At 38.8% G+C, this 18,077-nt stretch overlaps 2 protein-coding genes and 1 long non-coding RNA gene across 9 annotated transcripts; 1 reads left to right on the top strand and 2 right to left on the bottom strand.

The window, feature by feature from the left end:
- LOC133732623 (uncharacterized) lies at positions 1-5,101 on the bottom strand. Of its 7 annotated transcripts, none has more exons than XR_009857223.1 (12): positions 4,862-5,101; positions 4,252-4,634; positions 4,049-4,164; positions 3,861-3,947; positions 3,558-3,702; positions 3,340-3,477; positions 2,175-2,222; positions 922-1,018; positions 636-817; positions 414-548; positions 187-324; positions 1-59 (listed from the first exon to the last, which is right to left on the bottom strand). It is a non-coding gene; the product is annotated as an uncharacterized LOC133732623 (long non-coding RNA). The 7 variants fall into 7 exon arrangements; XR_009857229.1 differs by having other exon boundaries at positions 45-59; positions 187-256; XR_009857224.1 differs by lacking the exon at positions 1-59 and adding an exon at positions 2,596-2,772 and having other exon boundaries at positions 70-324.
- Positions 5,102-6,127: 1,026 nt separating this feature from the next.
- On the top strand, positions 6,128-9,815 carry LOC133730953 (glutamate receptor 2.8-like; the record flags this gene model as incomplete). Its single annotated transcript, XM_062158449.1, has 5 exons — positions 6,128-6,395; positions 7,094-8,340; positions 8,491-8,803; positions 8,902-9,299; positions 9,420-9,815. Coding segments are annotated over 5 exons (2,622 nt in total), but the record flags the coding sequence as incomplete, so codon positions are not given.
- A 5,516-nt stretch (positions 9,816-15,331) lies between these two features.
- LOC133728118 (magnesium transporter MRS2-3-like) lies at positions 15,332-17,821 on the bottom strand. Its single transcript, XM_062155520.1, has 6 exons — positions 17,297-17,821; positions 16,749-16,940; positions 16,506-16,634; positions 16,099-16,274; positions 15,896-16,007; positions 15,332-15,682 (listed from the first exon to the last, which is right to left on the bottom strand). The coding sequence occupies exons 1-6, from the start codon at positions 17,747-17,749 to the stop codon at positions 15,347-15,349; spliced, it is 1,398 nt and encodes a 465-aa protein (XP_062011504.1). The 5' UTR covers positions 17,750-17,821; the 3' UTR covers positions 15,332-15,346.
- Between the last annotated feature and the right edge of the window lie 256 nt (positions 17,822-18,077).

The raw sequence follows: 18,077 nt of genomic DNA, 5'->3' as shown, positions 1-18,077 counted from the left end.
TAGGTGGTCTACTCGTCTGCATTTAACTCATGTGCAGCTTAGTGAGGCATTTAACTCATCTGCAGAAAAGATACAAGCTACAAATAAAAGATCTACCTTAATTTATAGAAAAACATGACCAGCAGACCTCATAAAACTGTCATAGCCAAACTCTGTGAGCGGAAGGCATCAATCAAAGAGACATACCCTTGTCTTTGGAGATAAACGTTCCATAAGAGCTGATGCAGCATTTCCCGCATTATTCTCCTCTACAAAACTAATGGTTGAATTGATTATTAATAGGACAATAATCCCAACAAAGTCTTGCCAGTCAGGACCTTCACCCTGGAATATCATTTCATTCCAGAATAAGTTACACTTCATATTTAATTTGACCTGAATTGGAAGTGCATAGCTAGTTTAAGACTACTTACTCCCCCATTAGCAAGGACAAGTGCCATAACTACTGCAGCTTCCATAACCCATGAAGAGCCCGGATATTGTATATTCGTGGAGTTAATTTGAGTGAGCAATGAAGAGCCAAATAACCTTGTATTTCCAGCGCAACACTACGACAAACCAATCATCTTGTCAGTATTTAAAAAAAAAAAAAAAAAACAATGGAAGTAAAAAAACGTCGAGTTCTGCGACCAAACCTGAAGAAAGACAAACTTCCATCTTAAGTACATGTCAGCAACACAGGGCCCCGAGCCAACAGAGAAAAACTTCGGGACTCCACAGTTGTGACTGGAGATTTCTGCCTGCTGCTACTTCGATGCCGATGAGAGCGGGATAATACTCCTGTGTGAGAATTCATACTGACAGAATATATAAACCCCTGCAACAAATTATCCAATAGACTACATCAGTAAAAGTTATGCAAGTTCATAAAAAATATATATATAAAAAAAAAACTGCCAATGAATATAGGCCATAACACACCGTCCCATCTCCACAGAAAATGATCTGTCCAGTGTGAGCATGGTCCATAGCGGTAACTTGACTGTCAAATGATGTTTTATGAATGGTCCTCCCAGTACTGAAATTGAAAACATGGTATATCAATGCAGAAATACCACCAATCAAATCTAATCTATTAAATTACATATATCCAGGAAAGACCAACACTATAGGGAAATGAAAAATGGAGTTTTCATATGCTTCGGATAAAGAAAAATGAAAAATAGAAAATCAAGACAGCCATATCATTTTTTTGTTAGGGCTTTTGAATGAAATGCCAACTATGATTGTATTGCATTGCATACCAATACATGAGATTGTATTCAGTCAATCAACATCAATAAACTCTGTAGTTTAAAGCATTACAAATCTAGTTCCATATTAGTTTGAGATCCCGGATAATAAGTTAATAACAATACATATAATACCACCACAACATCATAATGTTAAGAATTTTGATCAGTTAAGGTCAGATGACTAACAGAATATATATCTATTTTGTACTTGAAAAAACATCTATGCAGTTCTCATAAGTTCATAACTATATTACTTGTAGTTTCCAAAAACAATCTCCAGGTACTCTTGATCGTGCCAATTCCATTCATGTTTTACGTTATCCTTTCAAACAGTCGAGCAAAAGTGAAAACATTTAATCATCTAACTGTGATTAAACAATTACAGTTCTTTCAGAAAAAAAAGGGAAAAAAAAAAGAACATCGAAAATATTAAGGTAGTATTACAAGTATGTTCTTTGATTATTACAAGTATGTTCTTTGAAACAAAATAAAAAAGTTTGGATGTGGTAGCACTCTGTAGTGGGCCTAAAGGGGTTGTTAGCTTCATAATAAGAAGCTAACTGCTTCCCTCCAGAGCATTACTCAGGAAATAAGATAGCATAACTATATCCATCTCATCCACTTTACCTCATAGTAAAAGTTCCTTTGTTTGAAGCACAAGTAGAAAAGGTGTTTCAGGCTTTCAGCACACACATACAGAAACTCCAATATTAACAAATTTTCTAGTCCATTAAAAAAAACAAAAAGGGTCATAAAGCAGCTATACCTAAGTCCATAAAAAAATATTAAACATTAAAGTATGAGCTGCAATATCTAAGAAAATATGAGGCCATGCAAAATCAGGAAGACTCAGTAGATATTCGTGACATCATGTTTTAAACCAAAAATCTCATGTTCTCCTTTCTGAAGAAACAACAAGCATAGGTATGCAACCCTTACCGTAATTTCTTTGTCTGCATTGCCAACTGAAAGGAAGTTGTTATTTACCTGCATTAGAAAGATAAAGCAAAAAATAGACATTAAAATTGCAGTATGGCACATCATGATTAAAATATACATAAAAAATGGTGACAAACTCCATTATAATCATCCAATGAAAGTCAAGGGGAAAAGGCATTATTAGCTGATTGTAAATACTAAAAACAGCACTTGATTGAAAACATGGTGGATTCAAGTCTAATGGGGGGGGGGGGGGGGGGGGGGGAAGGAATCATTAATAACTTAGGCTAAATAAAAAAATTGCATAAATGAAATGAAACACAAAAAACTTAAGCATGTATATATAATAAGTTATTAATCATAGAAAAGGATTGAAGCCGTTCGGAAGGGCTAGATATTCTTAATGTCCGTGTACACTTACAGGGTGAAAACGAATACACAGTTGTGGAGAAACTCCATATATTACTCTTATGCATAGGCCTTTTGAAATCTCCCATACTCTCACAGTTTTATCCAACGATGAGGATGCAATGTACTGATTGTTTGACGAGAAATCAAAGTTTGAAAATAAACAAGACATGGTGTTTAGAACAAAGACCTATGCAAGGAAAAATGGAAAGAATAAGACTTCAATTAATGCATCCTCTAACATAATTACACTTCTAAATTTATACTAGAATAAGGAATCATTTCTCATCATTATAGGTTGCAATGACACTCAGAATCCCAATTGATAAACTCAGGGATTATCTAGAATCTACCGGGAAAATAGCGTTGGTCCCATAACCAAGTGGAGATGATGATGCAGGAAACAAAATCTTACCAAAGAAATATGCATCCACTACAGAATAATGGACTTAATGTTTAATCATTTGAAGCACTGTGAACACTTGTAATGTTTTCAGTTGACCTATTAATTTACTGCCACAAGTTGATGGGTTTAGCCAAAAATGAGAAAAAAAGAAAAAAAAATCGTAGCCATTCTAGAGTGTTCAGTTGTAGCAAACTGCTAAGGCCTAATTTCTTATCCATATCTCATTGAATATCACAACTAAATTTTTGCCCATACCAATATACTTATCAGTGGAGGCAAGAAACTTAGAAACAGATATATCAATGCAAAAGCAAGAGAAAAAATAATGGTAACAATACCAGTCAATCCAACCTGTAACATCTTTGGAGTGACCATTCAGATGCTTGAGAATTGAAGGAGGATCAGAGACAGTGCATACTGTCAAGGTTCCATCTGATGCTCCATACGCAAGCAGATCTGAGCTCATGTGCCCAAACTTCAAAACAGTAACTGTGGACAGCAACTAATGAGGTTCTTCCTTTGGAAAAATAAAATAAATCTTCACTTATCTTCCTAATACAAAAGATTACCCGAGGCTCTGCACTGATCAAAGATGCAATGCATTCCTACAAAAGAGTATGTAGGTTGTTCACCCCGTTGACGCAGGCGGTCATTATCACTAGTACTCGAGCCAAAACTTCTACGAGATGAAGGTTGACTGCCATTATGCACATCCTGCAACAAGCAAAACAGTTAACAAAGTAAAGTTCAAACTTGCATTACTAGTTCTCTCATTTCATCCTGGAAATCAAAAACACCAAATCTCCACATTCAAGCGATTTACGAAGATTAAAGAAACTTGAAAACCAAAACCGAGGCTGCATTGCACATACCCTGCCAGGAGTCCAGCTCTCGACATCACACAAAAGTGAGAGTGGACTCGGAGTTTGAATCCATCACCCACTGATGCATCAAGCAGCCTGATGTCAGCATACGAATTTAACAATTCAAAGCACTGACTAATCGAAAACGTGGATCAACCAGCAAAAGCTTGAGATATGAACTTTGATTGGAGGACTACCTGTTTCCCGGAGTGGTCTGGAGGCTCAGAGTCCGCAGACTATCCTTCTCCCAATTCGTCGGCCTCCGAATGTAATTCCGGAACGCCACGTAGCCCTTACCATTGCATCTCCAATCCTTTCAAAAGCGAACAACAACAACTCTAAGACTCAATTCGCAGCGAAAATGAATGAAAACGTTGGGGATTGAGATGGAGAAGCTTACTAGGCGGCGAAGAATGGAGGACCATAATCATGCAACTCACTACATTCTCACATAAATCCAACAATTCCGAGGCATGAATTCCACCAAGATAAAAAATTAATGAGCACCCAATTGATCAATTTCACTTTGGAACAGAAATTCCTAACCGAGACAGATTCTTACGCAATTGAGATTAAATCATGGTCTTACAAAATCATAATCACCAAGAGTTTCCAGGAACTATGTTTATGTTCTAAACAAAGAAAGGTCCAAACTTTACTTACATTGTCCATAATTGAGAGGTCTCAGAACTTCCCCTATAATCTAACAAACACTTTGAAGCAACTTCAAGTAATCTTCAGTTTTCCCAAAATCCTTCTTAGCTCCTCCCAAGTTTTCTCACACTGCAAAACCTGAAACATGCAATTCAGACCCAAACAAATTCCTCATAGCATCTAAAATTTCCCAATTCACACAGAAACCCACTGCCCAGAAACAACATCAACCAAAATTAACAGGTAGGGCACAAAATCGGCTGAATTGAAAATCAGAATCGAAACCTAGACTAAAAATTGAACAAATTGGGAAAATTTGTAGTTGGATAGAAGAGGGTTTGGAGTGCGAATCTGACCTGCGCGGACTTGGAGCTCCTTATGCTGGAGTAACCTCTTCAGGTAATCGTTGATGGCAGTGCGATGTCGTACGGCGTCCTCCATCTGGGTCGAGGTCATCGCGGTGGTGCTGGGCTCTGAGAGGTTTTTGGGAGAAGAAGAAATCTGAGAGGGAGAGACTAAGAAGAAGAATCGAGAGAGCAAGAAGACGAAGGAGAGAGTAAAAATCGAGATTTGAGAGAGGCTGGGAGTGAGAAGTAGAGAGGAGAAGGACAGAAAATGAATTATTTGCGAGGGATTTATGTCAAAAAGCACGAGTCAAAATAAGCTATAAAATTTTGAAACAAGCTCCACACTCAGACGACATTTAAATGTTGTCTGAGTGTCACAACATTTTTTAGTCAACTAGAGCATGGCTATTTGAGAGGGAAAAATACTTATCAAATTTTGGATATCCCTCCAAATTTGAGATAGGAAATCATCATCTTCTACAACGACCAAAATGTGTTGTCTGAATGCTGACCATTTTTTCAAATTGAACGAGTATGGTTTTAGTCCATATTCAGACAACATAAAAAAAAATTGTGTTGTCTGAAAAACTCAGACGACATAAAACAAAACTTATGTCATCTGATGCGTGTCGTCTGAAGGCCTTTTTGGCATAGTGGTACTACTAGTACTGTTAATATAATACTTCTAGATGTTCCATGTATATTGTCAAAAATGAAGCTCAGGGGCTTTGATTTGTTTGCAAACTTGTAAAATTGAACATAGGGTTTACCATTTCCTTACCCATAATTGAAGCTATTAGTTCTAGACTTGGTTGGTTCGAAGTAAACAATCTAGAACTACAGGTCATGAATTGTCTACCTTCTTCCGAGATTCTCTAATCGTAGAACTGACTCAGTCCACATGCCATGATTTTCCATAATTTAATAGCTACAATTACTATGAAATTTAATCGACATGCAGCTCCCATAATTTGCAGTGGACTAAGCTACGAGCGAATAAATCTAGCAGAAAGTATAGATGCATGCATACGTAGAGACATTGGAATTTAAACCCAAAGTGTGTTGAATTAATTCCTACTGTTGACTAGGACCCAAGACAAAAAGGAGGGAATCATTTTAAAGTTGACCGAGTAAAAACCACGGTAGCTACTCAGCAAATTCTAATGCATATATAGATACACACACACACACACACACACACACAAACAGATAGCTCGATCATCTGGTATAGCTATGAAGAGAGAGATAAATAGAGCTAGCTGATGCAAACAAATTAAAATGAATCAATTTGCTCCCCTTTTTTATTTTGTTACCATACTTTTAGCATTTAGGCCAATTGCTGCAAATACAGTGAGGAATATTGAAGCTGGAAAGGGCGTCGTCGTTAACGTTGGGGCCATTATAGATAACAGTTCTCGAATTGGCAAAGAACAGAGAGTGGCAATGGAAATGGCAATGGAGGATTTTTGTGCAAATAACAATCAGAGATTGGTTCTGCAAATAAAACACTCTCAGAGGGATCCCATGCAGGCGGCTCTTGCAGGTTAATTGGTTTACTTTTCTCTCTTCAAGATATGGTTCAAGTATAAACCATGTTTCAATGATCCAAGTTACTTTTCTCCCTTCAAGTATACATTTGCTTAATAAATTTCTGAAAGAAAAAAGAAGAAGATATTAGCAAAATAATTAATGATTATCATTATAATGCTCTAGTCGGTGAGACGTTTATTTCTAATAAGATGTTATATTATTTTTATTTTTTATTATCTAATCTCTATAATAAGATGTAGGTAGAAGCTGATCAAAAAAAAAAAAAAAAAGATGTAGGTAGAAGTTTCAAGTTTAAACTTGAATTTTTTTTTTATATTAAAAAATATATATATGATATATACGAATGCATGTTCACACGGTCCAAGTGATCAAAGAGTTTTATGGTCACCCACAATATTTAAATTTAATTCAAATGGTTGAAATTAAAACACTTAATTTCTTAACCGTTGATATTAAATTTACGGATGAATGACTATAAAATCTTTAGCCACCGGTGACCATGTGAACAGTATTGGATATGAAAATTAGTATCGACAAAAAGACCTTTTTGAAAACATATAAATAGTGAATTGGTTGAATCTCCATAAATTCCTTTAAGTTTGCAGACATTGATCGAGGTGTACGTTGTAGTTGTTGCAAGTACTATTCTAAAAGGTTCATTTTTGTTTTTTTTTTTTTCCAACACCACAGCTAGAGATCTCATAAATATGCAAGAAGTCCAAGCCATTCTAGGACCGCATACATGGGAAGAGACATCATTAGTAGCTGGGGTTGTCAGTGAGAACCACATTCCAATTGTTTCTTTTGCGGAGGCTACTCCAAACTGGGCAACAGAGCTCTGGCCCTTCCTAGTTCAAGCTTCTCATAACGAGCTAAAACAAATGGAAGCAGTAGCTGCTATAGTTAAGTCTTTTGAATGGTATCAGGTCACTGTTATATTCCAAGATAGAGATTATTCGTCCAACGAAATTTTGCCTGGCCTCTCTCGTGCCTTGAGACAAGTAGGCTCAGAAATAAGCCAGCTCGTAGCTCTTCCCCCTTTCGGTTCTTCTTCATTAGTCAGAGAGCTTGAGAAGCTTCGACAAGACCAATATAGAGTTGTCATCGTGCATTTGTCTTTGCCGTTGGCATTGCAACTATTTGAAAAAGCTAAAGAAATGAAGATGATGGAAAAAGACTATGTATGGATCACCACAGATCCTATTACTAGCCTAGTATATTCCTTCAATGCCTCCACCATTTCCGCAATGCAGGGGGTTATCGGAGTCAAGAGCTTCTTCCCTGAAAGTGAGAGTCCCCAATTTCAGGGTTTTCATCGTAGATTTCGTAAAAGGTTCAGCTCAGAATATCCTGAAGAAGAAAACAATGATCCTGGGGTCTTCGCGGCACAGGCCTATGATGCTGCAAGGGCAGTGGTTCTAGCAGTCACACAAAGAAAACACAATGGGAGGCCCTTGTTGGAAAATATTCTTCGAAGTGATTTTCATGGCTTAAGTGGAAAAATTCAGTTCACTGACCAAAAATTACCACTACAAAAAATGTTCCAGATCATCAATGTTATAGGAAAGAGTTACAGAGAACTCGGATATTGGTCAGATGGATTAGGCTTCACACAGACTATCGGGGGAAATGATACTATCAGCTCATCCATGAAAGATTTTGGATCAGTGTTTTGGCCAGGGGGGACTTTCTATACTCCAAAAGGATGGACTGTATCAACAAGTTCAAAGCCATTGAGAATCGGAGTACCTACCGGAGCGGCATTCAAACAGTATGCAAATGTAGAAAAAGATCCCTTGGGTAATAACTTCTCATTTGGTGGAATTGCAATTGATCTCTTCGAAGAAACCCTAATCGAGCTGCCTTATCATTTGCCATATGAATTCTTCCCATTTAATGGCACATATGATTCATTAGTGCAGCAAATTCATTCTAGTGTAAGTGACTTACTTGCATTCTCCTTTCTTGATCAACTTAATTAGTTCCAACTTGTATGTGAATATGTGATTATTATATATATATTTTTTTTCTTATGATCAACTCTAATGAAACTTAATTGACTTGAAATTGTCTGTGCATTGAAGCAGAAATTTGATGCTGTAGTTGGTGATGTAGCAATAGTGTCGCAAAGATATCAGTATGCAGAATTCACACACCCCTATTCTGAAGCAGGACTGATGATGATAGTTCCAGTCAGGTCCAAATTTTCCAACAAAGCATGGTTATTCATGAACCCTTTCACACGAGCCATGTGGGCGCTCATAGTGGCCATCAATGTCTACAATGGTTTTGTCGTTTGGTTGATAGAGCGCAACTACTGTCCCGAACTCAGAGGTTCTCTGCCAAATCAAATTGGAACCTTGATTTGGCTTTCCTTCACCACTCTATTCTCCTTACATGGTAACTAGCTAATTCAAAATTTTAAATCTTATTTTTTACCTCTGCATTGGACGATAATATATGCCTAATATTACTCCAACTAATTTGACTGGGAAAAGGAGAAAAGCTACATAGCAATTTGTCAAGGATGACAATGGTGGTCTGGTTATTTGTCGCACTAGTCATCACACAGACATACACCGCCAACCTCACCAGCATGCTCACGGTTCAGCAACTTGAACCAGCTGTAGCAGATGTTGATGCACTTCTACAAAGCAATGCCGTTGTTGGTTATTGTAAAGGATCATTTGTTTCTATGTATCTAAAGAAAGTCTTGAAATTTTCCCCTGATCACATTCGGGAGTTTAATTCCCCGGAAGAATATGCAAAAGCCCTCAAAAGCAAAGCAATTGCTGCTGCATTTCTTGAAGTCCCTTTTGCCAAGATATTCCTCGGACAATACTGCAAAGATTTTGTGTCGGTTGGGCCAACATTCAAAGTCGGAGGATTTGGATTCGTAATGCTCTCTCTCTCTCTCTGCCAAATCTCTTCTGCACTTCAAATTTACAACTATTAAGTAGTAGGTACTCATGATTACAATTTCTCATCTGGTTTGTGTGACGTAATTTTGCCACAGGCATTTCCAAGGGGGTCACCATTACTTCCGAGTGTAAATGAAGCAATGCTGAAGGTGGCCGAAAGTGGTAAGCTTCGAGATTTGGAGAACAACATGCTGGCATCTCAGAAATGCTTGGATGCAGAAACAGATGGTAGAACCCCAAGTCTAAGCCCCAGCAGCTTTTGGGTACTATTCACATTCTCAGGAGGGACATCAACAATTGCTCTTCTGGTTTACATTTTCCGCATTTATAAATCGATGCTTAAGCACAAAACAGTCTGGAACTTAATGTTGGCTGTAATCAACCAATGGGGGAATCCAAGTATGCAGAGGTTCTCAAGAAGAGATAGCGACATTAATCCAGAAACTCCGACACATTCTGCAAATGTCCCTAACTTGCAGGCTCAGGTCTAGATTTTTTTTTTTTTTTTTTTGAAAGGGTTTTGACTACTGGATTTATGTACTAGAGTCCTGTTCCCTAAGACATCTGGATCATTTCAGCAGTTTGAGGCATAAACATGTAACTTGTAAAGTATCAAAATTGAACATGTAACAAGGCAATTACTTCTCATATTTAGGGGTTTAGGACCCTAAACCCATAAATTGAAAACAGAGTTGGCTGATTACCATCAAAAGGGACAGTAATAGTAAAATCTCCTGTTGAAATCTCCCATTCACAACTGTAGAATTTCATCGCTTAGCCTTTTCCAGCCAACTAACACACAGAAACCAAATTCCCCAAATGGCCCATTACCTTTTTTTTTTTGGATTGAGCCCATTACCTATTTAGCTAGCTTGTAGTTTTGGGGCCGTGACCACTTACCCGATTTTAGGCTAAAAATTGCCCACTTACTCCACTAAGAGTTTTTTAACCTCATTTACCCAATCTAACAACTATTGACAGTTTTAACCTTATTTTAATTATTAAAGGGGTTTTATCCATTTACCCCATTTCTAGGGATTTTTTTCTCCCTTACCCCATTAAGTTTTTTTAATTCCCTCTTACCCAATACACTCTAAGGGAGTCTTCCCTAATACCCCATTAAGATTTTTTTTTTGTTTTTAAATTTTTTTTAATACCATTTTACCCCTCACCCCTTTGTTACTTAGAGAGAGAGAGAGAGAAAATGGAAGAGAGAGAAACTATAGGAGACTTCGCCGGAGCCCGTCACCGGCCGCCGGAATCCGGTCACCGGTCGCCGGAATCCGGCCAACTTTCGCCGGATTCCGGTCACCGGCTGCCGCCCACCGGAAATTGCTGCAAATCTCACCGGAAAGTTTTTTTTGCCCCCAATAGACATCTATTGCCTCCCAATAGACGTCTATTGCCCCAATAGTCTATTGCCCCCTAATAGACGTCTATTGCCCCCTAATAGACGTCTATTGGCCCTCAATAGACGATTATCAGCCATGTATTGCCCCCCAATAGACGACTATCAGCCATGTATTGCCCCCGAGTAGACGTCTATTGCCCCCCAATAGACGTTTAGATTACCAAAATGGTAATTAATCTTCCTAAAACTACACAAATAAAACTTTGATTAAAGAAAAAAAACGAGGAGATTACATCAATTCAAAACGTCTATTGCCCCCCAATAGACGTCTATTACTCCCCAATAGAACTTTGGGTCGCCGGAATAGGAACTAATATTCCTAAGATTAGACAAATAAAACTGTAATTAAGTAAAAAAAAATGAAAAGATTACATTAATTCAAAACGTCTATTGCCCCCAAATATGGATATTAATACTCGATTTCTTTTTTGTCCTAGGTAACAAATATGAATATTAATCAAATCTACAATATTTAATCCAAAGGATAGTCATGTAATCTCTGCAACTCATATCAAATTATGTCTGTTCGTGGGCTATTGGATGGACAAGAAAGGAGGAAAATAATATTATGGCAAGGTCTGTGTCACTGGATGACTCAAAGTGACCAAGTTTTTGACATGTATTCGATTCATGTGGTTACCATGGCGACCTCTTTTGTATTAATTATAATGCACCGCTGCACACCTAATGATGAAGATGATCAAATCCAGAAAAAAATAAAAAGTCACGAACAGAAGCAACAAAATGCATTAAATTTGACATTTTAATAGCAATAGAAACCTCAAAGACTGCCTCTGGCCCTCTACAGCAAAAGCTTCACAAAAAACTAAGTTTCTAAAGCCTCCCTATTTCGTAAGCAACAAAAACAAAATCAAAAATGGCTTCCAAAAACCCACTGACCCAGTCAGTCAAAGGTGCTTAATTCTCTCCTCCTCCATCTCTCAATGACTCTTTATCACACATACAGACCCATTTTGCTTTTTGGACTAGAGTTTCTGATACGAAATTGTATAATTTGAAGGGAAATAATACCAAGGACTCAAGGAGCAGCGAATCGGCAGTGGTGGGTGCCATCTTCAACTTCAGGTAAGCATTTCAACCATTTTACTGGGGTTACAATCTCCTTCTGTCCGGAAAGGTTGTGCCGGAGATTGGGCTTCTCACTAAGCTCGATCGTGAACCTCACAATTACCGCCGGCCTACCTTGCACAATCGATGGCGCCGCCTCGATTGGATCTGCACCTTCGCCGACGTAACACCTCTGTGCGGAGGACATGAGGCGCGAGGTGGCGATAATGAAGGATCTGCCTTAGAATTCGAGAATTACAGGCCATGTGGCCGGGAAACTTTCTCCGGCGAAGAGGAGAGAGAGAGAGAGAGTTGCGTGCCTGTGTTAGCTGGAGAGAGAGAGAGAGGGGAGAGAGTGGATTAATGATGTAATTTATTTATTAGGTTGAGGTCAGAATGGTCATTTTACTTTAAATTGGGTTAGTGGGAATAAAAATTTGTTGCTGGGGTAAGTGGGATAACTTTGGCTCATTTTGGGGCTTTTGGTCAAGGACCCATTATTAAATTACAATCATCTCTCTCTCCCCCCTCCCCTCTTTGATCTATTCTCTCTCTCCTCCCCCTCACTGATTTCTCTCTCTCTCTCAACTCGTCTCAGACTCTCTCTCTCTCTCTCTCAAGCTAGGAAATCCGGTCTGAGATAAGTGAACCGAGTACCAGATCAACCTGGGTCAAGATCGGAAACCTTGAAATAACCCGACCCGATTCCACAAAGCTCCAATCTTTCACCTTCACAGACCTCACAAGCCGACCCTGGAGGCTCAGCCACCGCTTGCAGACCAGCGAGCTCGGCTTCCGATCCGGCTCCTGCAGCTTGGCCAGAATTTCGAGGAGGATTTGATCGATCTGCAAGTACTCCGACCAATCTGCAAGTACAGCCATTTTCGGAGGCAAGAACCTAGCGAGCACAGGCAGCAGATCAAGGAAGCCAACGCTGTCGTGAAAACCGAAACAAAGCGACCCCCAAACCGCCGCGGGGAAGCACCGGTGAAAAAACCAGCCGGCCTCACACGCTGATGGGTGCCCAGAGCACTTTTTTTTTTTGGTATACTTTGAGTTCCGAGAATGAGGAAGGAAAAAAAAAAAAAGTAAACGTGTACAATTGAACATATAAATTGATCAATTGCGTCTGTAGTGTATTCATTTTGGTTTTGGGAGTTTATGCCATTCACTTCAGGGCAAACATATGATTATTGGAGGGCAATAATAAGATTACTGAGGGGCAATAAAATGTTTATTGGGGCAATAATAAGATTATTGGGGGGCAATAATAAAATTATTTATTTGGATAAACCTCCGAAAGCTTTCAAAATTCAAAACAACTTCATTTTTCACTAATTATTGATTCCCAATACAAGTTTATTGGGAAACAATAATATGTTTATTGGGGGGCAATAATATGATTATTGGGGGGCAATAATATGATTACTGGGGTATTATTGGGGGGTAATAAAATCAGACGCCGGAATCCGGTCACCGGTCCGGTAGCCGGATTCCGGTAACCAGTCGTCGGATTCCGGCAAGGTCTCCTATCACTTCTCTCTCTAAGTGACAAAGAAGGAGAAGGCAAAAGTGTCCCAAAAATAAATAAAAAGAATAAAAAAAGAATTAATTGGGTATTAGGGAAATAATCCCTTAGAGTGTTTTGGGTAAATGAGGTTAAAAAACTGTTAGTGGAGCAAGTGGACAATTTTTAAGCTGAAATTAGATAAATGATCATTTCCCCTATAGTTTTATAGCAAGTAAATTCCCTTGTTTCTTCTCAAAAAAAAAAAAAAAAAGGTAAATTCCCTTGTTCCCGTTCATCGTGTGACGTGTCGGTAGATAATTTTGGCTAGAGACACGTGTTGGTCTCTTAGCTGTTTGAGGTTGGCTTGTCCCCCATTAAGAAATGATCGAATATATGAAATCCAGTTTTCACTTTCCTTTCACTCTCTCTGTTTTTCATTTGATTTCTGCATTCTCAGATTGGACCCCTAACACTGACTCTCTACCGTCTCGCCGCCGAAGGTAACTTTCTGACCAACTTTTGATCTGCGTTTGGTGAAGTCAGTGAATATTTACGGTTTCAGATTCAGCACAATCATCTCATATGGATTAAGATAAGTTGGTCTATTTCTGTGAATGATTCCTTTGCACTAGTGTTTCTCTATTTGTTCATTGATTTTAGATTTGGCAACTGTTTATGAGTAAGTTGTTCAGTGAAGATTGTTATGTAGTTGACACTGCTTCATTTATACTTCGTTAGGGAAACAATTGAAACAAGTTGTTTAATATTTTTAATGTTGGCAGAGGCAAAAATCTTGATTAGGCCGATTTGATGATAAGGTTTGGTTGCTTGCTATTTGCTGATTGTTAATTGGGTAGTGGGTTATGGAGTAGTTCATCTAATAAATTTGAAAGAAGATTTAACCTTTACATATGAGGATGAGAACCTTTAACTTATCTTGATACTCTGTAATCTTAGTATATGGAGACAGCTTATGAATTGCAAACTCTCTGATCCTACTTTAACTGATTGACACCAAACAGGTATTTTATAAAGAGAGTAAGAATGGAAGCCGCAGGTATGCCGTCTTTCTAACAACTGGTCTCTGTTTCTCCCCTAATATGTTTTTCCTTTTTATTCTTCACTTCGTTTTAGATACCAAATATTATTTTGTAATCAAATCAATGGATTTTCTGAATTTGGTTTTGGTACATGTTACGTGAAGAATGGTTATAGAAATTTGGGGGAAGCTTAATTTTTTGTCTTTCAAATGATCAGGGCATTGTGGGAAGACAGGACCGATGAAGAAAGATGGTAAAGCTTCAAAGAACAAGTTTGGGGCAACTAATCCCACTGAAGCAAACCAAGAAGCTCCAGTTCAGAGCGTGGATAGTCCATTGGAGTCATGGATCTTTAGCACTGCAGCGTGCTATCATGTTACACAACAGCGGGAGATTCTGGAGAACTATACTAGTGGCAATTTTGGCAAGGTCCGCACAATAACTGGTGAAACAATAGATGTTGTGGGTAAGGGTGATGTTCGCATCAAACTGTCCAGTAATGCCACATGGATTCTACGTGATGTGAAACATATTCCGGGTTGTGTGTGGAATTTAATTTGTGTGGGTCAGTTGGCTGGAAAAGGCTATGGGATGACACTCTCTAGTGACGGCTGGAAGGTCTCAACAGGAGATTTTGCTTTTACTGCCCCCCTTGATCCAAATCCGCCCAACCGCATCACTTACCTATCCGCTTCACCCTAGCTTGACGGTGTCAGTGTGGCTTAATTTCTGAAGGTTGTAATCAATCATTTGAGTACGTATTAGTGTGGAGCTTCGTAACCTTGTTATCCTAGATTCTCTCAAGTGAACTTATAAGCAATGATCTTCTGTTTACTATGGCATAATGCTACTCTTATCTGAATGTTATTCAGAATATTAATATATTTAGTGCGTGTTTATAATATATTGCAGTTCCTTAAAGATTTTATCTTGTCTGTGACATTCTGTATGTTCCCTAATGTGAGTGAAGAAAATCACTTAAGCAAACCATCTTTAATTCTTTCTGATTCTCCTTGAGCAAACAAAGAACAGTGATGGGATATCCAGCAAGCGCATATGCTTACCCCAGGCAATGGCAATCACAAAGAAGAATACACACGCCATGGAACTCCCACCAATAGTCCACATGAACTTCTTATTTCCTGTTTTAAGTTCTTCATGGAACAGTTCGATCCCTATATTCATGCCAAAGATCCCGGCAACAACGATAAACGCATTCACCACAAGTGTTGCTGTGGATAAAACTACTCCCATCTGCAGCAGCTGATTCTGTTTGTCATCCAGCATTATGTTGATGTAATCCTCTGTGTCGTCTACATCCTCCCTCAGCTGAAATTCCAAGTCATGATCATCATAAACAAAAGAAAAAAAGAGACAGAAAAACTAGTTGACTTTCAGTTGTAAAAGATTAATAATGCTAAATACGGAGACCACATTTAATGTACCGTGTGACATGTTAACAATCGGATGTGATTCGTTAAAAGTGGTCTGGAAATGTAGTCATTTTAGGATTAACTAGACTGATCTGAGTTGCAGATATACCGTGGATAACTTGTTTAGTGTGCCATCAATTTGGACAAAGTATGCCTCCAAAAGCATTTCTAGCTCCTCAACATCAAGCTGCTTGCTTGTACCTGTACCAGTATCGCTGTTCCTGCAGATTTAGAAACTAGAGATGTTCTTACATGATTTTCAAACTTTTCATATTCGAAATCGTAGAGAGAGATTACTAGCTCGCTACGTGCCTGTCGTCCACTTCTGCTGCTTGATGAATTTCATCATCCATTTCATCTCTCATCTGCTCATTCATGGATGAAGCAGAAGAGTTCTCTAGGTCTGACTCAACAGAAAGCTTGTCAGTCAGATACATCTCAGCCATATCTTCATCATCATCTAGCAAATGTTCTATTTCATCCCTCACCTGCCAATCAACATGTGTATACACATTCACATGAAAAAGAACACACACACACACACATAAAGGATTAATTTTCACTAAAAATGGCACCCAGAAATTCCAAACTTACAAAAAACAGTACTTTTCTAATGTTTCGTTAAGTGACTGTCATTTAGTGTAAAACTTTGATCGGTTGCCATGTTTAGTAGAACCCCGAAGAAATGCAATGAAAGCCCAATTAATCAAGTGAAGTACCTTCTGGACACGTCCTGATATAGCAACCAAGCGGCTTTTGATTTGGCGGACACGTTCTAAATTCAAAGTACTAATCTTGGAACTGAGCTTCTCCAAAGCTGGATGAGCTTCTTTCTCCAATCCCTTTGCCTGTTTTTAAACCCAAACAGATTAAAAATGAAAACAGTGATGTAGTTTTGCTTCGGTGAGAACCATGAAGTTATAAATGAAGTACATAAAACAAAGGGATTTGTATATACTTACTTCATTTTCTAAGGAAGTGCAAGCAGCCTCAAGACAAGTCTCCAGTGCTACAAACTCAAAGCTAAGAACCTTTGATCCATATAATTGCTTCTTCACAACTTCTTTCCCTACTCCATCATGTTGACCACTTGGAGAATTCTGACGCGACTCTCCCAAATCATGCAACTTTGTATGACCATCATCATTACCCTCCTATACATAAACGTTTACACAAATGGAAGAGGAGAGATATGATCATATCCATCATATATGAAATGCCAAGTTCAAACATAATGGCAAAAACCGAATGATAAAAAACGCAATCCTTGCAAATGATTGATTATACATCAGTAGTTCAGTACGAGCTCCTAAATCATACTTTAAAGTAGCCAAAAGAAATCTAAGATACAAAAGAAAGACAAAAAGTTTAGAGCCTTCGAGAAACCATACTAACATTATTCTAGAGGCCGGATTACCAACATTATTCTAAAGGAAAAAAAGTAAAAGCAACAAAAGATTCTGATAGAAAACCACAAGCTAGATGAATAAGAATGAGATAAACTGCTAACCGAAGCTATGGTGGTTGCTTGTTGATGGCGGACCAGCCTACGTCGAAGCTCGTCAACGAACGGCGTGACAGAAAGGTCAGCGGAGTTGACCAGCAAGACCTCCTGGGCAGTGATGATGGCCTTGATGTGTTCCAGGTTTATAACAATAGCTCTCTCTCTCCCTAGCACCGTCGACGGGCACCGCAGAACCGGGTCGAGGATCCGGAGGTCCCGGGCCGGCAGACCCGTGCGCCGCATGATGGCGTGTTTTCCGGCCTCCAAAACTTGAGAGTTGCCTTCGGAGTCAATCAGCAGCCACGCACGAACACTTGTTGTAGCCTTGGTCCCTTTCTTCCTGGGCCCAAGAAGGCCCACTGACCCGGCGGCGGGTGGACGGTGGGATCCGGCGGGGTCTTCTACGGCTGGTGGGCTTGACTTGGAGGGCTGGGGAAGAAGCTGATGATGAGGTCTCATGGTGGCTTGGAGTGACAGGGTTGGCTGTTTGTGCTGGTATATATGCTAAGGGAATAGATCCTTCGATCTTTTCTTCACGTGAGACAGATTAAAGACATGGGCAACGGGGATTTGTTATCGTTAGCATTAGAGGTAGTTACCTATTCCACGTCTTCTTCTTCTGCTAGACTTTCTTTTGTTTTTTCATTTTTTATATTTTTATTACTATTATTTATGATGAAATAGCAGCAAGATTTTTCTTTGGATTAAATCTTGCTTACTACCTTGTACTTTCAATAGTTCATCAGTTCAGTTCCTGCACTTCTAATTTAATCAAAAAAGTCCTTGC

The sequence above is a fragment of the Rosa rugosa genome, chromosome 2 (genome assembly GCF_958449725.1).
Source record: "Rosa rugosa chromosome 2, drRosRugo1.1, whole genome shotgun sequence".
NCBI classification, from domain to species: Eukaryota; Viridiplantae; Streptophyta; class Magnoliopsida; order Rosales; family Rosaceae; genus Rosa; species Rosa rugosa.
Note: the sequence above shows the minus strand (reverse complement) of the source record. Positions and strands in the feature narration are given on the sequence as shown.